Here is a 26108-nt window from a genome sequence, read left to right as displayed (position 1 = left end):
GACGGACGGACACACAGATTGTTCCCACTCTTCAAATTTTCTTGAAATGCTCACACAGTCACATGTCTTAAAACACATGCAGATGATAAACTTTGACTCTTCTATGGTAAAACTTTGCAATGTGTCCTGAACTGTGGCGCTGCTCAACTATAATCCAGACTTGCCTCTCCTTTGATCCGCACATTGCAATGTCAATGCTGAAATGATATATTGTGGAACCCTTTTTCAATTCGCATTGATCTCAGGCTTGTTTACTGCCTGACAAACGGGGAAAAAAGAGCGGCAAAATCCTCAGCTCATTGTCCCCTGGTGAACATGGACAAATTGTCAGATAGGGGAATTCGGGGATAAGTTTCTTAATTCTTTGTTATTCACCACTGATAAATATCTGAGTTGAGGAGTTGAGAGAGCGCTGCAAAATAACGCATAAAGATCACACGATTACATGTTCTCAGAATCACTGATAAAGCCGCAGCTTATGTGGACAAGCTTAGTGTGTATAAAGTGACTCCCGCTCCGTATACAGGCTCAATCCGGTTTCCTCCACAAAAAAAACCCCAGATACATCAAATATGATAATGGTCACGAGGTCAGCGCTGCCTTCTTTTCAGCAACGATAACAGGAGCAAATTAAATTAGGGGGTCCCGCATACCTATCAGAGCAAAGCGTGATGGCGTGTTGACAGAGTTAGTGTCGCAAAAGCATGGAGAAAGTTAATCCCGAATAAAGGAGTGACCATGCTGGGTGTTATGGAACCACGAAGAAAACTAGGAGCAGAATTGAGGTGCAGATCTATTTATAGAGTCTGATTTTGGAAATTGGCAAGGTTTTCGTGTGTGTGTGTGGGTCTTTTCCCAAAGGCTGAGATGCTTTCGGAATTCATCTTGGCTCGCATTACAAGTCCTACTATTAGTGTAAATTGGCTCCACGTGAGTATTTGGAAAAATTCAATTTCCGAAATAATCGCGTCCAAAAGATGCAATCGGCGAAAAAACAAATCATATTAATTACACCGTGTTCAACCCAAACTGAGTTTATGAGACAGCGGGAGGATTTAATCGATGATAAACTATAAATTCAGGCCAAGATGTAGCAGGTCACAAACTGCATATGAAAACTGAATGAGTCAAAGGCTGCATACACTGCAGATCTTGATGGTCAATTCTGATTTTGTGACTGTATCCGATTTTTTGATGACCATTTATTGATGACCTGCTTAACTGTTACATCATCTTTTAAAAGTGACTCGTATCCGATCGTCTGCATTTAACAGCACACGGCAAATGCGCAATGACCAGGAAAAAAACGCGGGCGCTGACTAACAGCTAATAATTAAAGAGTGCTCTTTTCTCTATTCCTGTATGTAATCTGTTCGCAGCTTTTGACAAGCTGTTTTACTATAGTTTATGACAGAAAGGTTCTCATTTCTCAATCTTCTTTTGATATATAGGCTTTTTCAAACCTTTAGGCATCTTAATGTAATGTCCATGGCGGGATTTATGCATGTGATGTATGCACTACATGACAAAATCGCCTGTGCAAGCGAAAGTCTTTATTATTATTCTTTTACACCACATCACTTTAGGGGCTCTGTAGAAATGCATGCCAACATTTTTGTTAAATGTAAATTACATTGCACCGGGTATGTTTCCTAGCACATTACAGATGATACGTAAATCCACTAGAGGGTGCTGTCTACATTTTTGCGAAACTAAATTACGTTACTTGCGATATACCTTTTGTTGAATGTTTCAGATACACATCCTTCTTCTACACATCCTCAAGAAGGCAGGTCTTGTCATACAACCCTAAAACTAACCAATAGCGTAAAGCAACCAAGTAAGTTAACTTGATTTTATCTCCTTAGTGGAGCCATGCTTCACCAGACTTGAACCCACTCTGCATCACAAGTACAACACCATACAAAGTGAGCTAACGAGTAAATTCACCACACCAAGAAATAGTATACAGAGAAAGGTGAGGCAAAAGAATTCGATTACCAACAATAGACACCGTCAAGGTGTTTGTGCTATTTATTTTTGTTGGTTTGTGCATCCTTTTTTGTCAGATTTTATGTCCCTGTATATATTATTAGTGTAAAAGGGAACAAAAGCTTGTGGCATCATACTGCCCCATAGCAATGATAGCATTCATTTTACATCAAAACTGCAGTCAAACACATGTTAAAGTACATTATTAGGGTTTCGCAAAAATGTAGGCTGACGCACATAATTCCTATGAGTCTGAGTTCACAACCTGAACTAACCTTGTCTTTTCCAAAAAAATTTAAATAAATTACCAGATTCCTTACAAAGATTGATCTGCCTGATTCCAGGCTTACCGAAGCACCTCTAAATCATCATCACAGAGGATCTGAGTCACTATGATTGGTGGGCCTCCCCAGACCTCTGTTTAACTATTAGATGACCATGTGCTATTCAAAACTGGATTCATAAATAGAATATGAATTAATCAGCTTTTGAGTAGAATGTATGACTACACCCATGTTCAAAGTTTTCTTGGGACAATACTTTCTTCTAATAATAAAAAAATTCTCAGTGAAAAATGTTCCTAATGCTAGGTGGCCATGGCAATTAAAGCAACAGTTCACCCAAAACTGAAAATTGTCATCATTTATTCACCCCTTACTTATTCCAAACCTGTTTGAGTTTCTATTTTTTTGTTGAACACAAGTTATTTTGAAAAAATGTTGGAAACCTGTAAATACTGACTCACATATTATTTGTGTTTCCTACTATGGAAGTTGATGTTACAGGTTTTTAACATTTTTTTTAAAAATAACTTACTTTGTGTTCAAAAAAAGAAAAACGAAAAACTCGCAAAGGTTTGAAACCACATGAGGGTGACTAAATGGTGAGTAAATACTTTTTTTTTTGGGGGGGGGTGGGTGGGGGTGGGGGGGGGGGGTGGGGGCTGGTGAATTATCCCTTGAAGGTGCACCACAGCAAAACCCTATCATGACCCGCCCAGTTTCCAGATCTGAACCCCATTGAGAATTTCTGAAATGTGATTAAAAGAAAGTTTTTTTACACCACAAATGGCGTAATTTAAAAAGAAATAAGACAGGGTGGATGCCAAGATGCAGGAAAACAGCAATTGGAATTTGTGATCTTATTCAAATAAATGCTCTAATTTCATACTGTTTTCATTTGAAATTTGGATAAATTGTTAACAGGGCTTGACATTAACATTGAAATCTACATGCGGGTAGGTTTCACATGTGGCGGGTTAGACAGACATCCCCACTAGCCAATTTGGCTGGTTGAAAATTATTTTTTAAGCTCAAGATTTTTTGTAAGCGGCAGCAGATGCCGCTTTCACATTAACCATACTATGAACAAATTATTAATGAGCCTAACATTAACCGTGTTCACGCGATTATCCTTTCATTATTGCACATGGAATGTTTTCCACCGGCTTTCTTTTGCTGGTTTATTTATCATCCTTTACAATAACATTGCTTTAATAGGAGATGAACTCTCCATTTATCTATAGTATAGTAACTGGTGATCTGGGACCTTTAGCCTGGACAGACTGCTGTGCATAGTTCTAGATACATGAGAATATTTTTTTAAATGTTTTTTTAAGAATATTTTTGTTGAATAAAAAGTTATATTTTGTTTGTTTCGATAAATTATTTAAAATTTGTGGCAAGGAAATAATTAGTTTTGATGTGGCCAGAAAAAATAAGGTAAATTCTTAGTGTTGAGCCCTAAAAAGTCAAATAAAACGTATTGCTAATTCAGCATGCCAACGTCAAATTTATGCATATAAAATATATTTTCCCAACAACAAAATTGTGGCTAGTGAAAATGGCGAGTGGCCAGTAACGTTGGAAAACTACTAGCCACAGCAGCTGGTGATCAAAAAGTTAATATCAAGCTCTGATTGTTACCAATATTTTATCGAATATTTAAAAAAATGTATGACTTATTTTATATCCAGATACAAGTCAAAAATGAAATGCTACATTTTATTGACAGCATCAATCTAAACATACAGTACAAAAGTAAAGTCTACTTTTTCTGTATATTTTGTATTATGCATATTTTAGGAAAGCAAGTTTTGGGCGAAATGATGCTTAATATTAAGCATGACACATTTATGTAAAAAGAAATACCATATTAAATTGTACTACAATTAAAATTACCAAGTAACTCGCTTATTTTAGACAAATGAGTAAAACCAAGTGGCTCGAAAGACTAATACTACTACTACTACTACTACTACTACTGCTGCTACTACTACTACTACTAATAATAATAATAATAATAATTTGTGGAGAGGAGACAGAGTAATGAAGCCAATTGTGATATGGGATATTAGGAGGCCTTGGTGGACAGAGGCCAATGGGCAAATTTGGCCAGGATGCCAGGGTTAAACCCCTACTCTTTTTCGAAGGACATCCAGGGATTTTTAAAGACCACAATGAGTTAGAACCTCGGTTTAATGTCTCATCCGAAAGATGGAGCAGTATAGAGTCCTCTTCACTATACTGGGGCGTTAGGACCCACACAGCCCGCAGGTTGAGTGCCCCCTGCTGGCCTTACTAACACCACTTCCGGCAGCAACCTAGCTTTTCTATGTGGCCTCCCATCCAGGTACTGACCGGGCACAGCCCTGCTTAGCTTCAGTGGATGACCATAAGAGAGTTGCAGATGCCAGCAAAAGAAAGTGTCAAAGTATAAATATGTAAAGTTAAAACTACTGGGGCTATAAATTAATATTTGGGACTGCAATATGAATGTTTAAAAAAAAAATTGGTAACACTATTTTGATGGTCCATTTGAGTATTAGTAGACTGTCTGCTTAATATCTGTTGATACTGCTCCTTCGACAGACATTTAACTGACTATAAGAAACTTTGTAAGTACATGTCAACTTACACCCTAATCCCAACCTAACAGTCTACTTATATTCTAATGAGAATTAGCTGGCATGTAGCTAATGTAACTTAAATTCAACAAACGGTCCATCAAAATAAAGTGCGACCTAACATTTTAGTTATTTTATAATGTCTTTAATAAACCACTGTAAAAGACTAAAATAAATATAACAGCAATAAATAATTATCTAACCCTATTTTGTAATTATCTTTGTGAATATGGACTAAAAGTCTGAAATAAAGGATATAATATTAAATCAAATAAAACATACTAGGGTTGTCACGATACCGTTACTTCTTGTTACGATACGATACCAGCTGAAGTATCGTGATACCAAGTAGTATTGCGATACTGTAATTCATAACTCAAATCTATGAAATAAAGAAAATTGTCAGAAATACTATATTTTTTAAAGTTGTAATAAAATTGAATTGAATTCATAATTCCTATATTATTAAAAAAAACGTCACTTCACCTAAAATGTATTCAAGAGTTCACACTTAGCAGATAATCAATAAAGCGTATTTGGCATGCTGTCCCGGGAGAGAGCCCTGAGCTCGTAATATCCTCGAGCCCGGGGCTCCCTCCCGCTGGAAGGGCGAGAGGGGAGTTCGAGCTCAGGTAGGTCTCGAGAACTCCCCTGCTTGTCGCCGCGTGAGAAGTGTAAACTAGGGTTGTTTTCGGTGATAATTTGGTTTAATCTATTGCTATGGTATATGTTTTTGGACGGTGGGAGGAAACAGGGGTACCCGGGGGAAACCCACGCGAACACGGGGAGAACATGTAAAGTCCGCACAGAAACACCAACCAGCCTGATAGGAGGTTGGACCAGCGGTGATCTTGCTGTGAGGCAACAGTGCTAGCCACTGGGCCACCGTGTCGCCCTATCGGAAAAAAGAGGGAGGAAGTAGGGGTGGAAGGAGGGGGAAGCTTCAAGACGAAGATAACTGGAGTGAAAAACTCTGGTTATTTATAATGCTTCCGTAATCATCTAATGGGTCAGATTACGGAGCTAATGAGGAGCCAGCCGTGTGGATCATAAGCACGTGATCCTCTCGAAATTAGTTCATAAATAAACCACACTTAGTTTGATTTGTTTATTTGTAGATAACTGACCAGTCGAGTACATAATAAAGATACAAATTATACCAAATGAAATTAGTTATTAAAAAAAGCCTTTTTTAGAGAAAATTAGCCTATATGAAGTGGTCCATTTTTTTCGATGTTTCCTGTTGCTATTTTGGGTTTTTTATCGATTGTTTTTTTCAGTCGTGTCAGGTAAGAATCCAAAGTAATTCAAAATTTCCATTTGTGAGTAATTCTTTTTAAAAGATTGTTGCGGTTGTTGTAGCTACTAAATCATATTGACAGGAAAAAAACTGGTTTAGATTCGAACTGAAGCGTCAGAAAATGTGCAATAGGCTACCATAACAGGCAAGAATTCTACACAGTTTTGCAAACTTAAAGGGCTCCACAGACTATTAAAAAAATTGTTTGTTGCACAAACGTGTGAGGATCTTAGTTACTTTTCCATGTTGTGCAACATTAGATATGGACTGTTAATGATGATGCTACCATTTAAAAATGATAGTGGCACAGTCAGTATTTTGGAGCCATAGTATCACAATACTACCATAGTACCGGTAAACTGTACAACCCTAAAACATACAAGACATTCTAGTGTAAAAACATACTACAGCATTTTGGTTTTCTTATTTTTTTAAACAAATTATTCTAGCCTCCTGTCGCTGACCTTTAAAGAGAAAGAGCAATCAGATACATTTCATATGACATATAAAGGAGACTTCATTATCATCCATCGATAAGATGAGCTTTTGGCCTCCCGCAGCTCGCAATCTGCTTCTAATTGTGTGCTTGGAGTCTGCGTCAGGCCTGCGAGCTCATAATGATGCCCACCTCTCGTCTAACCCCCTGCGCTGGAGCCCGTTTCATTTGCTCAGACAGTGAAAACATGCCACAAGATCCACCGCGTCTTATCAGTGGGAGCGCAGGATTAAAATACCCCCACAGATGGGAAACACATTTCAAGCTTATTGGGAGGATTTGGTTCAATTATGAGGAAAAATACATTCCAGTGCTGCCTCTTCCAATCTGATAAAAGAAAAAATGCCTTTCTGTGCGTCACGACTTTTACATTAAACGGCGTAGCTTTAGGCAAGTACACAACACCTAAAACGCTTTGTCCCTGCAGATGTGTTAAAAAATAATGAATGCATTAAAGCAAGCACATAAATAGTGACTGATGGACTGGAGGTAATATTATATCCTCTATGGATATGTATGATATGTTTGGATGGTATGGATTTTAATTTGAAATTAAGTAGGACTAACACAAATAGCCTAACATGCTTCCAAATGTACATACTCATTTAGAGAGCAGGTCATGTGACCTTTTAAAGGGGAGCTATTATGTCTCTTTTTACAGGATGTAGAATATGTGTAAAATAAGTGTATGTGAAGATTCAGCTCAAAATAAATGTTTTATGTCTCTTTGAAACTGCCCCGTTTAAGCTTTGATCCTAATTGTGCCATTGCGGTGTCTGTCGATTTAAATGTTAATCAGATTGTGCTCTTCATAAAAGAGGGCGGAGCTACAAATGCTTAAAGAGCCCCTATTATACATGAAATAGGGTCATATTTAGGTTGTAAGGGTCTCCAACAACAGTCTAATATGCATGCAAGGTCAAAAAACACTTTCATGGTCTTATAATCTGCATTTATTTTTACCTAATTATCCCAGCGACTCCCATATGAATCATTCAGCGATTAATTTGTTCCCAAACCTCGTTTTAAGCCTTAGCTGGACATTTCACTTCATTTAGAGCTGTGTGACACACTATAGGGAAGAGTATTTTCAAAAACCCATAATATGGGCTCTTTAAGTGTCAGCAGATGCAAAACAAGACTAACATCCTATGCTAATGAGGGTGAGACTGTCTCCAATGGGTGGGGCTTTCCCCAAAGTTAGCATGTCAATCCAAGAGTTTCTGCAAACTGTTTTTATGAAGCGTGATTATAAAAAATAAATGTGTACCATTTAAGGCTGGTTATATTCACAGACTGTTGCCACACAACTACTTTTAAACCCTTTAAATGAATAATAAAAATATTTTTTTTGCATAACAGCTCCCCTTTAAAGTGTCCTAACATTATGTAAATGTATATCTAAGATCAGAAAATATTGTAATTTTCTTAGAATATGCATTTAAATTTCTGAATCACTTTGTAAGGATTTTTCATATGGTTTGTATGAAACAATCCAGAGCTTAAAAAAATAACACTTTAGTGAAAGTACCAATTCTCACTATTAACTAGGGAACATTCAGTCTTTTTGAAAAAAGGCTCATTTTACAGGCCTCCTAGAGTTAAAGGATCGACTTAAACCATTTTTAAATGAGAAATTTAGGCAAAACTATCAAAAGTTTTAATTTTTTGAACGAAAAGCTAATGGTCCAATCTGATTCAATGAATTATGCTAAGCTAAGCTAATAGTGACCCTGCCAGAATGGCTTCAAAAATGGTATGTCAACTGACTAACTCTAGGAGTCTAGTTAAAATTAGCCTTATTGAAAAAAAAGTAGAGTGTTCCTTTAAGATACAGCCTGTTTTATTAGTGCATATAAAGTACATAATCTGTATGATCTTATTCTGCATCCTTAATAAACCTAACTACTACATTAATAACTATTGATAAAGAGCAAATTTATTGAGCCAAAAGTCACAAAAAGCTAATCGGTCCAATCGGATTAAATTAATTATGCTAAGCTAAGCTAATAGTTTCCCACACCAGAACAAGAAATCGGCTGTATGGCATCAAAACTGGTTTAAGTCAACTAACTAAAGTCCGGCTCACACTGTGCAATTTTTTATAGTCCTGAACTATTGATTGTAGCATGTCAGACTGCACGAACATGGCTCCCATGTCACACTGTAAGATCTCAGGTGTCATGAAGTCAGACTGAACGACAATGAAGACGTGCTAAAGATGACAGAATCCATCCGTCATCCATCCACGACATCTTCACTATCCCGTGTCCTGAAATGATTCCTCACAGCAAACGTAAACAATCTGTAGCGGCAATTTTTTAGCACTCAGTGTGTCTCAATAATAAAACCAGGAAGAAAAAAAACTGTTTTGACATTTCCCCCCTGTCCCCCCGAATCTTCAGATTCGGAGCTCCTATTGGTTCTTGGATTGACGCTCATCGCAGCTGTTGTCACTCTGCAGGAAAGTGTCTGAAATCTTCTGACACTGCCAGAACTTCATCGAAGAAAAACACGATTTTAGCCTAGGATTTCAGGGATCTTTTAGGATTTCTAAAATTTGTCTCAGATGACAAAATCGTGGCTGAAATCTCACAGTGTGAGCAGGGCTTAACTCTAGGAGACTTGTAAAATGAACCTTTTTGGAAAAAAAGATGGAGTGTTCCTAATAATGAACAGCAATTTATTGAAGCAAAAGTCACGAAAAGCTAATGGTCCAATCCGATTCAATAAATTATGCTAAGCTAAGCTATAGTGACAGAAAATTTATTGAAGTCACGAATAAGCTAATGGTCCAATCCGATTCAATGAATTATGCTAAGCTAATCTAATAGTGAGAGCAAATTTATTGAGGCAAAAGTCGCTAAAAAGCTAATGGTCCAATCCGATTAAATGAATTATGCTGAGCTAAGCTAATAGTGAGAGCAAATTAATTAAGGCAAAAGTCGAGAAAAAGCTAATGGTCCAATCCGATTCAATGAATTATGCTGAGCTAAGCTAATAGTTAGAGCAAATTTATTGAGGCAAAAGTCGAGAAAAAGCTAATGGTCCAATCCGATTCAATAAATTATGCTAAGCTAAGCTAATAGTTAGAGCAAATTTATTAAGGCAAAAGTCGAGAAAAAACTAATGGTCCAATCCGATTCAATGAATTATGCTGAGCTAAGCTAATAGTTAGAGCAAATTTATTGAGGCAAAAGTCGAGAAAAAGCTAATGGTCCAATCCGATTCAATGAATTATGCTAAGCTAAGCTAATAGTGAGAGCAAATTTATTAAGGGAAAAGTAGAGAAAAAGCTAATGGTCCAGTCCGATTAAATGTATTATGCTAAGCTAAGCTAATAGTGAAAGCAAATTTATTGAGGCAAAGGTCACGAAAAAGCTAATGGTCCGATCCGATTCAATGAATTATGCTAAGCTAAGCTAATAGTGAAAGCAAATTTAATGAGGCAAAAGTCACCGTTTATGGTTTTTTTAACCACACAATTTGTATCTTAAAACAATGTGAGACCAAAACCCAATTTTATTGACCTGTAATATGCATGACAACACACACATTCATGCATATTACGCATTAATAAAATATGTGGAATAATAAAACAATAAAATATTGGGAATATATGTGCTAATTTCAACAGAGCCGTACGCTCTTAGGAGACCCCATATCATTCAGTCACTTCAAAATAAATCAGTATAAAACAAAAAAAATAGACAGTCCCAGCTTGAGATAATGTCCTATCATGGTCATGTGATGAAAGAAGACACCCATCATTAGAAACCTCTGGATAAGTGTATCAAACACAAACAGAGAAGCTGAGACAGAAGCAGACAGATCTCTGGAGAAATTAGCTAGCGATAAAAAATAATGCTTCAGTATTAATGCGCCCGATGACACTGCAAAGTACTCTTCATGGGTGGCCTTCTCTCTTAATCTCCCACGAGTCTCAGTAGTAAAGGACGCAACACAAATAAAGAAGATTAACAGTCTCACTAAGAAAGAGAGAGACAGAAAGTGATAGAGAGACAGTGGACGCATATTTGATTCCAGCTGGGGGTCATCAAAGCTTAAAGACATGACGAATTCACGTTCCTGCCAAACGGTTTTGTAACTTTCTGGAAGCACCAGCATCTAAATGGCAAGGAATTCCTGCTTTTATTGACTATTCAATTACACATTTTTTTGTAATCACGCCTGAGCTGGTTTATTTGTATTGAGTCCAGTAAAGCAACAGGAAGTTGACAGTAAGTCTGCATGCTTGTGCTCATGTAGATGCTTGTGGTAAAATGGTTGATTCATAGTGAATCTGCTAAAGAAAACAATTAACCTTTAAGGCATTTAAACAGTTAGTAGTCTGCTTAACAAATTAACGTGATTCACGACATTGAAATGCTTTGTTCTGGTCATGATGACCACCACATCCTGACTGATGAATTCGGTTAATTACATGAAATGCCACACTGCCGGTACTAGGATGCCAGTCTCAATAGACCAGGAATGCCAGGATGTGATGAACCGGTTTTCCTAGTGATTCTTACGTCAATTCCACAGGTAAAAAAAAATGCTGGTTTCCAAAAAATTCCTCCATGTTGTTGGCGTTGACTTAAGTTAGTGGATTGAACTTAAAACAATTAGGTTGTCCAAAAAATGTCAAGAATTGTGTGGTTCGGCTAATTTAAAGGGGGCCTATTATGCAGAAATCACTTTTATAAAGGTTTAAACACAGTTGTGCGACAACAGTGTGCTAATTTAGCCAGCCTCTAATCGTAAAAATGTAATAATTCTATTTTTTATAATCACACAGTCTGCAGAAATGGTTTAATTGACACTCTCCCTTTGTACACGACATCAGAAAGGGAAAGCCCTGCCCATGAGTGATGATCTCTGCCTCATTAGCATATACAGCTCATTAGCATGAGTGAGAAGCAGCTGTCCACCATTAGAGTTTTCGCTGTACCTGCTGAGGGTAATGTCAGTGACTATCATAGGCATATACTGCATTGGGCCCTGAGCATGTGTCAATAGCGCCGCCACATTTGTACAGTGCTCCCAGGACAAATGTCATTCAACCACCAATCAGAAGATGCTGGACTTTAGCGCTCTGTATGGGTCTAGTAAAGAGCGAACAAAGAAAACAAAGCACAGAGGCAGAACATTTCACAGGTAAGATTTAGTTTTTTATGTTTTCGTATGTTACGAACTTTTGTGTTAAACAAGTAACGTTATTGATGATAATACAGTCTCTACGAGTCGCTCATAACGGTGATTCTTTCACAAACGAATCGCTCCCTCCGTTAGAATGAGAAGTGAAAGCAGGAGAGGGGGTGTATTTCAGGACATGGATTAGATCAGATTTAACAGGGAGGGAGATAATACATTTCCATGCACACAAACACACGCTGATCCATCGATGTAGAAAAGTGATGTAAAATTATAATATTTGCACACTGACCACTGGGAAAACTCCCAGTCCCATAGATATATGTATATATCTGTATATCTCTGGCTCTGGATGGCCAGTCCTCCACTGCACCTTGGTCCCACATTCATTTGAAAGGAGCACTATACCCCTCACTAAAATGGCGGCTCTATTGACGTGTTCCTTCCAAGACAACAATAGCGTAGGCAACATCTAATGTAAATATCTATGAGTGACTGTAAGGCATTTTAAATGTGGAGTTTTAGGACAGACAAATGAACACTGCAGTCTCCATAGATAACCATTTTCTAAGCCACTTCTTTTGACATGTTTACTTTTTTACGGAGATAACATTAATCCTGTTTTTAAATCTGCTGCAAAGCTAAAGCATAGGCTTTTGTAGCTCTGCCCTCTTTTTAAACCTCTTTTCTAGATTTATTTTTTCATATTGTTAAAAGGGGCATAATAGGTCCCCTTTTAATAAGTAATTGAATAAGTCAAGCAGCATTTTTATTTAATGTGTGACTTGATGATACTTGGAAGTGCCTTATAGTGAAATCTTAAAAGCAGTGTTTGGGAGTAGCTAGCTGCACGCAGCTCAGCTACTAGCTTAGTTGCTTTTTTCAGTAGCTTGTGGGTAGCTCAGCTATGTATGATGCCATGTAACTTTTCCAGTGGCTCTCTATTTTTCCAGCAAGTAGCGGAGTTGTTTGACAACATTCCATTTAGTGAATCTGCATTGGTCTGAAGCAACGCAGCATCATCTTACAAGATCACATGTTACATTAGTGTAAATCACACATATTTAACATAGCACATGCTACGAATAAATAGAGTTAGAAGTAATGTAAACAAAAAACACAATTTTAAAGTGTAACTGAGAGTAAATACATTTTCAGGTTGAATCTAAAACTAGCCAGAGTCTGCTTTGTTCTAATAGTTAGTGGCAACTTATAACACAGCTTCGATCACCCTTTAACTTAGATCTAGTTTTAATTTGCAGCAAGAGAAATGGGAGGAGTGGCTTTATTGCATCACAAAAGTTTCACTTTGCTCACAGTTGATTGGTCGAATCTTGGTCTGCAAATCTCTAAACCAAAACGTATGTAAGAAACCATGGAAGTGTAAGATCCCGTGGCAACAAATAGCAAATACCTTATTCTGCGGTGCGGAAGTGTGCTCATTTTTGCATTTGTTTTAGAACTTTCAATTCAGTTGCCTATGGGAGAAATGAATAGGAATAATAAACGGCAGAAAACAGTCAAACTACTTGCTCCACAAACAACTGTGTTCATGACTTCCACATAAAAAGAAGAAAAATATAATAAGACATTATCAGTTTGCAACATGAAGCAGCATAACCAGGTGTTTTTAATGTTTAAGAATCAATAAATGAGAGCGGAAGTGTCGAACCCAAAAACAATTCCAATGGCTGTTCTTATATAAAGAATAAGGTCAATACCAAACCCAGAATTGGTGCAAACTAAACTGAAACTTAACTAGATAGTCGGCTAATCTGACTTCATGTTACAGGAATCAAAGATTAAATTCAATACCTTTTAAGACCTGTTTTATGACTCTTTCCATATATTTTAAGACCTCATTGCCACTTTAGATTTCAACCTATAACATTGATTAGAAACAATTGAACTTACTGTATATTTAGCAAACACTGATTATAAGAAAACACAACTAAAGAGTCTTAGCTTATAATAACTCCTTTTCAATGCAATATAATTCAGAAGGGTGCGAATAAAGCACAAGACAACTATTTACCGGACTATGCTCAGAGGAAAATGAAACAATAAAAAAAACTTTATGTGGGGCTTTAGCAAACTCTCTAAACGAATTAATATAACTTTAGACTCCAATTTGATACAACTCAACGCATTCATATATAACGACACTGATCTTGATTTTCATGCGATTTTCTGATTCCATATTTTAGAATTTCAGAAAACTTTAGCATTTTTGCTAAAACTTTAGCATATCACTATATATTGCATAATCAATCATTCAACAAAATGTAATACCCTGTAAAATAGCGTTTTCCAATACTTTTTAAGGGCCTTAAAGATTCAGTATATAAGTTTGACACCCAGTGGTTGAACTAGGTATTGCACTCCTGGATCAAAACACATTTTCACTCGGCTCCTCCTCTGATGAGTCCACACAAGCACAGGCTGCCAGATTGATGTAAGTGTGTCTGACTATCGAGCCTTAAAGCTGATTTGAACCATTTTCTAACTAAAAGCAATAGCACACGATAGAGGAAATATTTTCCAAACTAAAAGGAGTTTTTGTCCAAACCAACACCTGAAATTTATATTTCTATTTTAGAATCAGCTTCTATTTCTCACAGGTCAACAACAGGATAAACTGACAATGATCACCTCAGGTACACCTTATATGTGCTTTATTCAGTGTTAAATGCTAATAATGTGAGTTTGAATGTCATTTTACATGATATTTATTGCCATACTACTGAAATTAGCAGCAGATCACCTCAGATCTTGAAAACAATATAAACTTTAGAACTGTGACTTAATGCAAGCCAACAAATATCAGTCATTCAACATGTACATTTAATAATGTTAAGAGGTTTAATATGTATTAATTAGACTGTAAACCTTACCATTTCACTGGAGTGCAGTGAGTGCACTATTCTGCGCTTCTGAATGCCTGTATTTAAATTTCTTGTGTGTTCCTGTTGTGTTTACACTAAGGCAACCCGGGGTGATGAAATATAATTGGCTAAACTGACATACATTCAGCACCTTTAAATCAAGAAGCATTTTCTAGATAAGCCAAAAATATTGTTTTGTTTTTAAAACAGTCAAAATGAAAGTTTTTTTTAATAAAACAAGCTAACTAATCTACCAATTTAGCAATCAAAATAACCTTGTATTCAGTTTGAAATTAGTTTATTTTAATCAAGCGGCAACCTCCCGCTCTCTCTCGGGAAGCCAAGACGGAAGTAACTGAAACTGCAATTCATCAAAATTCCGCTAGTCCTGGCTCCATAATAGAGCAAGTTGCAATTGAGCCCACTGTTAGAATGGCCAACTTTACAACAGAAATAAAGGTGTTTACAGCCTGGTACAAAGAACGATTTTGGTTCATATAGCTATTATTACCCTCCATGATAACTGTGAGGGGGGTGAATTTTTTTATAACTCATCCATTTCCTTTATATTAGGTTATATTAAGTTTGCATAATTAAGGGCGTGGCCACTTGAGTGACAGCTAGGTCTCGCTGGTCGCCGTCACTTCACCTCAGCTGAATCCGGCAGATTAGCCACTGATCTCGGCATATTCATCGTATTTTTGTTCTGTTTGTTTTGTTCTGTGGCTTTACACAGTCAGCTGCCTTTTGGACTTGCTTCTTACAATTGTCAGATGATATGGGATGCTGTGTGCACTTAATTGTGCTCACAAACCATTCACGTGGCCTCGTTTCCCATGCGAGTAAAGTTATATACTTGTATACCATCTCTATAAATGTATTTGTTTTATTTAAGATCATTTATCATTAATATTTTTCTTTAGACCCATAAAGCACTCCAGAATGTGACAGATTGATTAGCTGTAGGCTCTAGAACAGTCATCTGAAGCGTTATCATACAGTGTTATGCTGGAGTTCATCAATAGTCTTGCATTTACTAACACACACTATATCTGAAGTGTTTGGAAGTATTTCGCGTTTTCCTCCTGTAGAAAAACGTCATAAGAACAATGCTTAGTGGCTCAATGTTTTACAGCAGTGTTTTTAAAAGTCTAAACACTTTATTGATATAGTGTACAGCCAAGCACATGTGGTCAGAACACAAACGAGTCGCAGGTAATAAAGTATTAAGCGTTTCTCCCAAAGTAAAGTCTGTCTGCCAGGTCTAAGCAAAGTGCCAGCAGGCGTCTGTAGCTCCGCCCACTCTCCGCCTCTTTGCCCTTGTTTGGTATCCCGCCGTGGGTGCGATGCCGCGCGAACAAAATGGCGACGGTTGGCCGCGCCTACTTGTAGCTTCTTTTGCAGTGTTCAGAAACCTATGGGTGACGTCACGGATGCTCCGTCCATATATTTTACAGTCTATGATTTTTAATAACATATTATGGTATTGTATGCTTTAGTAGAGTCAAAAACTTGCATACAGCACCTTTAAATTTCTCTAAATTGATTTATCAACTTTTAATACTTTTTAAGACCCTGCAAACACCCTGTACAAACCCCTGATCTGCAAATTCTCATGATTAATTAGACAACTTATGAATAATAAATCTTTATGATTATTTAATAAAAATTAACCCAAACATCTAAAATTAACCCAAACATCTAAGATTGAAACAATTGGACAAACGCTGCAATAAAACATGGATCACTCACTGAACCATCATTTATTCTATTCCTGATTTAAAACAACAACAAAAAAAATCCTCCAAAATGATCTAAGTGCTGCCATGGACTCCCAGCCAGAGGAAGTAATAAAAGCGCCAATGTAAACAATAGAGGCTACGCACCTTCAGTGCTTGGCCCCAAATAAACCCAAATTGCTTTGGCTAAGAGTAGGGTTGAACAACTGCGGTCACTGAAATCTATGTGTGCCATCAGACACATGGTTGATATAATGAGAATATTCTGGTGTTCCATTAGACCTAGCAAGCAGGATGTAGCGTAAACACTGACGTTACATGTTCAGTGATGCCAAAAGTAGATGACTCGCAAAAAAGACTATGACAATATAATCGCATTTGACAATCAAAATGGTCCAAGCAGTTGGAAAGAGACAGAGGTTTACCTCAAAAGTTAATGAAATGTTTAAAGCCTATTATACTGATCCTAGCAAGGCTTATTAAATTGATCGGAGCAAGGTCTGTAAGAAATACACATGGCTATGTGCAGCACTTGCAGCTAAGAAAAGATATGCTACATATGGAATATCTGTACTATCTATCGGTATTTACAAATATTTCTTAAAATACAGTGCACATGTTTTAATAATTGATTATGGTTTATATTATTTTTGTGTGCTGTGATATGCATATTTCTATAACTCTGTCCTATGTCTTGTGGGTCTGTGTGGGTCCGAACACCCAGTATAGTGAAGGGGACTTTATAGTGAGCTCCGTTTTTCGGATAAGACGATAAACCGAGGTTCTGACTCTCTGTGGTCGTTAAAAATCCCAGGATATCCTTCGAAAAAAGAGTAGGGGTTTATGTATTTACCTGGACTCCCTAGTAGAAGAGATATTTTATCTCAATGGGACTTTCTTGGTTAAATAAGTAAGTAATAGTCAAAGTTTTACTTCCTTACTCAAACTTTTTTTTCAATCATTTTTAATAAGATTCTCATTGTTAAAACTTCACTCCAGGAGTGAAACTTGGCCTGTGTCCTTGTAGCAGCCTGGTGCAATTTAGAAACCTTCAAAAACAAAGGTCCATTAATCAACATACGCCCACAGGAAGATATTCATTGGCTTGGATCAGCCAAACAATTGAAAAAAATTAACCTGGCTAACCAAATCTACAGGACGAATAAAATGAAACATGTGATTTTTGTCCTGGACAAAGATACATTAGAGACAGGCCTCACTGCTCTTTATTTATTCCGAAAGGAAGAGCATCTAATTTTTAACAGCCTGAAACTGAACCTCTATTATGAATTGGTTTGTTACATTAGAAAGGAAAGTGATGGCACTTAAACATTAGAACACACTATATAAGTTGTGCTCAACTAGTTTACTAGTTTTAACTAGTTGCCAGACTGCAGAGCTAGTTTGTAGATTTCATTAAATATTACATAGAAAATTCCATAGTGTACATTGACTTTTTTTAGTTTTAGACTTTGTTTGCAACATGTCAATGGTTAATATTTTAGAAGATTTGGTTTAATTTAAGAGTGAATGGGTGTTTCCCAGCACACGGTAGGGACTGGAAGGGCATCCGCTGCATAAAACATATGCCATAGTAGTTAATGGTTCATTCAGCTCTGGTGACCTTTGATAAACCAGAGATTAAGCTGAAGGATAGTAAGTGAGTTAGCACATGCTTTATTTCTAATTGATTTAACCTTTAATAACCTAACAGCATTGTGTGATCCTCTATTGTTTAGTTATTATTCTCTGAAACTTGATTTGCAGAGTTACTAAGTGTATGGTCCCTAAAATCTGTTCAGATTTATAAAGCCATTGGAATGGCCAGCTGAAGCTTGACGTTTATATTACTTAAAATACTGAGTTGTGTGAAACCATAAAGGTCTATTTAGATTAAGTATAAGGTACAGTTGCACTTTTAAAAATGTATACGCTGAAGTGCCACAATAAATAACAATATAACTGTTGAATGTCTGATAATAAAAATGTCAGATAACAAAAATACTCTACTTCACTGTATGTATTTGTTCATATCTTATTAATAGATAAGTCTGATGCACTGTAAATTTATTCTGTCAATTTATACAGGACTAGTATACAAAACTGTTTCTACAGATACACATTAAAGTATTGGTTCAGTCCTCGATATCGGCTGCCCTGAGCCCAGGTATCGGAATTGGTATCGGGAAGGGAAAAGTGTCTCAGAAATAAAACTAACTTTACCAATACAGTAGATTGCCTCAGTCAAGAACATAAACTTAAAAGGGATGTGTTGACTTCTGAAACATCTTAAAACGGTACTGGAAAAATGCTCAATGTCATTCCTCTCACACTGTGGGTCAACTGCAAATCTTCTACAAGAGCAGTTTCTTGAGACTCATAATCACTGAAATCGGCTGGGACTGGATCCCTGTCGGGTGCTGGGCAGAAGTCAGAAATTACAGCTGCATTCTTCACATAGCTGTCTTCCACCTTCAACTCTTTGAGGTTCTCCTTCTGCTCTTCTTCTTCTCTTCCTGGCCCATCATGTTTGCATCCATCACATAAACGTTTTTTAACTGGCTGTCTTCATTCTTAGAAATAGCCTTTTTCCCAAAACAATAGCCTTCCTCTTAGAAATACCACTTTTCACAAAACAGATCAGATCAACAACATCAGATATGTTGAAAGAACTCTTTCTGAGGTTTTAAAGACAAACGGCCAGACGTTTTTATTAGCACTGTATCTCTGATACATTTTGATTCAATAGATATGGATTGTTTGCCAATTCATAAACTGCCATGAGCATCTATAAAAACGTAACCGACAAGAATACATTCCTTCTAGGATGAATTTTCCAATTTGGACACAATGTTGCATTAAATCACACGATTCAATTACATTTTCAATGCAATTTTATTAATAACGCGCTTTAAAACAACAAAGTTGACTAGTTGACCAAAGTGCTATGAACTGAATATAACAGCACATTATATATATATATATATATATATATATATATATATATATATATATATATATATATATATATATATATATATATATATATATATATATATATATATATATATATATACACACATATACAGTGCTCAGCATATAAGTACACCCACCACAAATCTCTCATTTAAATTAATATTTTTTTTATAGGATGGGTGTTTCATCTTTATTTTTTAGACTTTAACTGCAGTTCGGCAGTTTCACTTTCACTCATGAACATTTAATTCATGCCCCCATGACAAACTGGGGTATTACACACACGAGTATGGAGTAAGGACTATTAGCAGTGGCGAATGGAAAGAAATTCCATGATGTGCTAAAAGGTTGAAAACCCCTGCATTAGATTAGTCAGTACCGAAGCCAAATCTGGAGCTCATCTAACAAAATAACTTACAATAATGGTTCAAAGTTAGTAGCCCAAATTAATATGTTAGGGAAAAACATTAAATACAAATTATCAAAAATAGCAAAAATTAAGAGAAACAAAAAATATAAACAATTTTGTTGAAATTTTGTAGGTTGTACATTTTTTTACAATATTTTGCATGAATTTAAATGTATTATCATTACATTTCTAAAAATGTTCTGTGACTAAAATATTATTTTAATAAACATATCTGTTTAATAAATCTGTTTTGTTAAAATGCACCAATATATATTACCCCTATTCACTGAAAAATGGATAAAAATATTCATTTTCTAAACGGGGTGAACTCATTTATGCTGAGCATATATATATATATAGCTGAAATAAAACAAATAAGACTTTCTTCAGAAGAAAAAATATTATCAGACATACTGTGAGAATTTCCTTGCTCTGTTAAACATCATTTGGGAAATATTTACTTCTACTTCTACTGTATATATATTTATATATATACACATACATACATACATACATACATACATATATATATATATATATATACATACATACATACATTTATCTTTTCTATTGGATTCGAGTGAGGTGATTGGCTGGGCCATTCTACAGCTTTCTTTTCTTACTCTGAAAGCATTTGAGAGTTTCCTTGGCTGTGTTTTGGATCATTGTCTTGCTGAAATGTCCATCCTGATTTCATCATTATCATCCTGTTAATGTAGATGTTGGACTGAAGCAGCTAATATGAATTTACACTGACGAAGAGCAGAGGGTTGCTAAAGAACTACTGAGAGATTTCAGCTGCTGTCTGGGCTTTCACTGCCTTTTTACACCTTCCTTTCTTCATGTGTTCAATATGTTTTCCCTGCATCATTTCATTTTATTACACATAATTTCATTTGTAAAATAATTAGATTTGTTTTCTTTGCATATGGATATTTTTGGTCGTACCAACATCTTGTAAAAATATCAAGTCAACGGCACCTTTAGAAATATGTTTTCTGAGGAAAATGGTGACGTATTCAATACTTATTTCCCCCACTGTATGACAACAAAAATGCCAGGCTTTAGTGAGGCAAAACGTTCATTTGTGTCTGCCAAATGTCTGTAAATTCCAAATTTTGTGTAATGGACAATTCTAGAAATAGTGTAAAAAGGGCAGCACGGTGGCTAAGTGGTTAGCACTGTCAACTCACAGCAAGAAGGTCGCTAGTTCGAGCCCCAGCTGTGCCAGTTGGCATTTCTATGTTTGCATATTCTCGCGTGGGTTTCCTCCAGGTTCTCCGGTTTCCCTCACAATTCAAAGACATGCGGTATAAGTGAATTGGGTAAACAAAAATGGCCGTAGTATATGAGTGAGTATGCGAATGAGTGTGTATTGGTGTTTCCCAGTACTGGGTTGCAGCTGGAAGGGCATCCGCTTTGTAAAACATATGCTGGATCAGTTGATGGTTGATTCAGCAGTGGCGAACTTTGATAAATAAAGACTAAGCCAAAGGAAAATGAAGTGTAAAAAGTAAATACAATTAAAATGCTAATGATTCAGGCAAAACTCTGGTTATTTTGTTCATATCATACAGATCCTGAATTGCACAAATGATTTTTAGGTCAGAAAAACAAGAAGGGGAAAAAATACTGTACACCAGCAGGAATGCCAGGACCCCTAGACCTTGCATTAAAAATTCTGGCCTCAGTCTCACCTGCAGGTTGACCTCAGCTTCAAAGAAGGTCAGACAGGAGCAGAAGTGTCGTTCTGAGTCAATGTCTGTCAGCACCACTGTGAAGAATGTGGGGGGTTTCCTCTGACGGGACAGCCTCCATCCACCAGGCTGGCAAAACTGTAGAAGCACAAACACAATATCATTAGTCTTGACTCTACACACACAAAAACCTGACATGACCAGCATTCAGTCTGCACGAAAATGACCAGTCAATTCTGGTTACCATAAGAGGTGACATCACAGGATTTGAAAGCGAGGTTGTTGAAGACTTTGATTGTTTTGACAGAGCTTACTGGAATGCAGTATGAGGCTGTTATGGGACGTCAGAGCGCAAATGGGCCACTGTGTGATCATATGCAGGACGTGCCACTTCAGATAGTACATCCTCTCATCAGAAGGCAGGAAACGCCTCAGTGCCCTTTCAAAAGCCCCTCTATAACCATTGTTACGCAGAAAATCCCGATAATTAAATTTGGACAATATCCTGTAGCATTAAAGCAGCTGTAGTATGCAGCCACATCAGTGCCTCAGCAAAATTGAACACATGGTTCCTAAGCATAATAGATTTAATAACTCATTTCTAATAACTAATTACTTTTATCAATGCCATTATGACAGTTCATAATATTTTACTAGATATTTTTCAAGATACTAGTATTCAGCTTAAAGTGACTTTTAAAGTTAAAGGCTTTTAAAGGCTTTTTTAAAGGCTTAATTATGTTAATTAGGCAAGTTAGGGTAATTAAGCAAATCATTATGTAATGATGGTTTGTTCTGTAGACAATCAAAATTATTTTAATAATAATAATTTTGACCTTAAAATGGTTTTTTAAAAATAAAAACTGCTTTTATTCAAGCTGAAATAAAACAAATAAGACTTCTCCAGAAGAAAAAAATATTATAGGAAATACTGTGAAAAATTCCTTGCTCTTTTAAACATCATTTAGGAAACATTTGAAAAAGAAAAACATAAGGGCTAATTATTTTGACTTCAACTGTATGAACTTCCAACTTCAAACGTATTTTTGCACATCACAGTCATCAAGGGCCACAACCAAACAAGCTAAAGATCATCTGTAAGACTAGTTTTTATGGTATGCCAACGTCAGTCATGACCACAGTCAAACTCGTGTTAAAGAGCCCATATAATGGGTTTTTGAAAATGCCCTTCCATGTAGTGTGTAACACAGCTCTAAGTGAAGTGAAATATCCAGCTAAGACTTAAATCTGTAAGTGTACAGTGTTTAAAACTATTGATTCATCTATAAAGGATTCGACTCATAGTGCTTCAAACAAGTCGTCTTGATAACGAGTCATTATGTGTTTCGTGATGACGCAGCTACGAAACACAAGTAGTTGCGCATGCAAACCCGGGACATTTGAAACCTGCGGCGCCGCCCACTAACAGAAAAAAGTAACAGACACACACACACACAGAGACACACACAGACACTGGTCGAATGAAGTCACGCTGTGCAGATGGATATTATTGACAGTCTAATCAAAGATGAAACCTCAGCAATATAGCCCAGCCTTGAGCAGTTTGAGTGCTTCTGCAAACTACATGCTTACAAAGAAGACTTCATCAGTTTGTTAGTTTGTTGATCAGTAAAGACTGTCAGAACATGGATCATGGATCAGTTTCTTCCCCCATTTCACAAGTGTAAGTATGTGCGATTAAATTATTCGCGGATATAACTGAGGACGCGGGTGGTGAGGGAGGTGTCGCCGACGCCGCTATGGACGCGCCGGCCCTGTGTGTGTGTGTGTGTGTGTGTGTGTGTGTGTTGCGCAGGGCCAGTTCAGCAAGCTGAACTGCCGCTCTAGGTTAAGGACGATCACGCCACCCTTAACCCGAAAGTGAAAACAAAAGTGACCCGTTAACAAAGTGAGGACGGGGGGTGTCGCAGATATAACTGAGGACGCGGGTGGTAAGGGAGGTGTCGCGGACGTCTCCCTCTCTATTGGTGTTGTGTCTTCTAAGGAGGAGGAGGAGGTGTTTGTGTGTGTGTGTGTGTGTGTGTGTGTGTGTGTGTGTGTATGTGTGTCTGTGTGAAAAGAGCAGGTGACGGGCTCCTCGCCAGTTCTTGGAGTTTTTGCTCAATAAATTAGTTTGTCGTCTGTTTTTTTTAAAAATCCATCGTCTGTATTTACATAAACCCACTGGCAGCCAAAATCCACACCTTACACTATGAAGCGCGTATGCACTGTGACTACTTTTATATTGTTGATTAGCTGCTGGGCATTTCACTCTGTCTCGCGCTGAAGGCTCTCATTTAGACCAATCGCAGCAGGCTTTCATCGGTCCAATCAGCGCAGATTAGCTTCGCCCTGAGGAGGGGTTTGGGTACAAATGAATCGCTGAACGAATCATATGGGAGTCGCTGGGATAATTAGGTAAAAATAAATGCAGATTATAAGACCATCAAAGTGTTTTTTGACCTTGCATGCATATTAGAATGTTGTTGGAGACCCTTACAACCTAAATATGACCCTATTTCATGTATAATATGGGCTCTTTAAGTAGTACACGATTCGGATCACACTATGGTTTTTGAGTCACGGATCGGTTGATTTTTCAGATCAGCAAAAAAGGGAGGAGACAAATATAATTTGCTTTCCATTTATACAAAAATATTACTGCAAAATCCATTGGTTTTAAACAAACAGAACTTTGTAATTTGAATAAAAACCAGGAAAGAACCGGCTGAAAAAAGGAAAATATTCAAAAACGTAAAATTATCTTTGCTGCTGTTGCTGATAATGATAAATATAAAAATCTAACATCTTGTACAAGATATTATATTTACTTTCAATTCATGATTCAACAATTCACACATCAAACTTCATGTTTCATTATAGGAGGATCATTACTGGAAACCTATTCAGTGACATAATTTTGATGGTTGTTTGTCGCCGCCTATTGGTAACACAATGTAATTGCTACAACATTCACCAGCGTCAAGTTCCATTAAACAGTGACTTTAATCTTTACCATAAACATTGGTGTTTATATCTGAACTATAAACTGTTATCCCAGTACTTCTGTGTTATTTAATTGTTTGCAACTAACTGAAAAAGTGCAAAAACTGAATCTCTCTCGATCAAACGCAGATTTGAATGCAGCGCTTTGAAGGATTGATAAACATATGTAAATCATTATAATTTATCATTCATGTTGCATGGGTTTGAGTTGAGATCATGATCTTTTAATTTTTATTCTTGCAGCTTTACACTGAATGCATAAATGCAGGCTAAACAAACAGTTACAGAAAACACTAAGACACAAACACCAACCTAACCAAGCATTTAGGTAGATCCCACCACAACCTTTTCTGTCATCATTATATTTTGCAGGGAAGTCAAAATGCTTTCATACATGTGATTTGAATGACGCAGGAGGCGATCTCTCTGCAATTGTTATAAATGTTGGATTAACCTACAAGTTCAAAAAAGCTATTAATCTGCGGGTCACGTGTGTTCCGAACTGTGGGTTGTGATCCGTACAGGTCACGGATCAACCGTGATCTGTTACACCCTTAGTGTTAAGGCTATAACATTGTAATTGGCAAAAGGTCAAGACAACATATATTTGTATGTTGCTATAACTTATTTTAACAAGTTACTGAGGTCACAACTGAAGTTATACAAAGTGTGAGCCGTGCATACCTGCCAACACTCCCGTTTTTCCTGGTAGCCTCCCATATTTCAGCCCAATCTCCCACCACCCTCCCGTTTTGTTATTTCTCCTGGAAAATTCAACCATATACATATACCCCCCCTGATCCTCAGCATTTTGGTACAGTCTGTGAAACCCCCGGGTCACCAACATTGGTATAGGATCCGATGGCATCAGCCGCCAGAATCACTCTTCATAGTTTGGAGCCGTGTGAAATGTCTTGTCCTACAGCTCCGTCCACCAATCACATCGCCTTCTTCTTGAGCTCCTTCAATGTTCTTAAATATCAAACTAAAGCAAATATTTATTGTGAAATACCCTCCCTATCCCATGTGGAATTGTAATCCAGATGATCAGGCAGACATGTCTGGTTTATTTTACCACAGTAGTTTTATGTCTGGATGTTCTGTGTTGCACCGAGCACGTGCAAAACACTTCAGACTGAGGCTTGGGTTTTGTAGTATTTGAATGAATGCCAGACCCCAGGCTCTTTAGCTAAGAGCTTCTGGCCACTCGAATAATAACAGCCTCAGGAACGAGGGAATATTGAAGTAGATTAAACATAATAACACACAACCTCTTCTCCAAAATCATAGGCCCAGTCATATTAGATAAAAGTCAAATAAAAGCTTTGAAACGGTACGTTCACCAGGTTGCACATATTTATGTCAAACTCACTACATCTGATGTCCATTTTTGGGATGCGTCCTACTTCGGAAACACACGTACACACTCTCATTATTTGTTTATCTGGATGTGAGTGGGAATTTATCACATATTTTCATATTATTCTCTAATTTTCCTGGAACCTGTTCCAATCTGACAAGGAAAAGAAGGAGCATTCCACTCTTC

The 26108-nt window shown here is 37.0% G+C and overlaps 1 protein-coding gene across 4 annotated transcripts in view; it reads right to left on the bottom strand.

Annotated features, from left to right (window-relative positions):
- sbf2 (SET binding factor 2) overlaps positions 1-26108 on the bottom strand; it is a 309070-nt gene that overhangs the window by 207830 nt on the left and 75132 nt on the right. For all 4 annotated transcript variants that reach the window (XM_056462363.1, XM_056462364.1, XM_056462365.1 and 1 more), the window contains exon 3: positions 21557-21694. In XM_056462363.1, the coding sequence (XP_056318338.1) occupies positions 21557-21694 (138 nt within the window). The remainder of the gene's footprint in view (positions 1-21556; positions 21695-26108) is intronic.

Source organism: Danio aesculapii, chromosome 7 (genome assembly GCF_903798145.1).
Source record: "Danio aesculapii chromosome 7, fDanAes4.1, whole genome shotgun sequence".
Taxonomy (NCBI): Eukaryota; Metazoa; Chordata; class Actinopteri; order Cypriniformes; family Danionidae; genus Danio; species Danio aesculapii.
The sequence above is the reverse complement of the archived record's forward strand: the minus strand, read 5'-3'. Positions and strand labels throughout refer to the sequence as shown.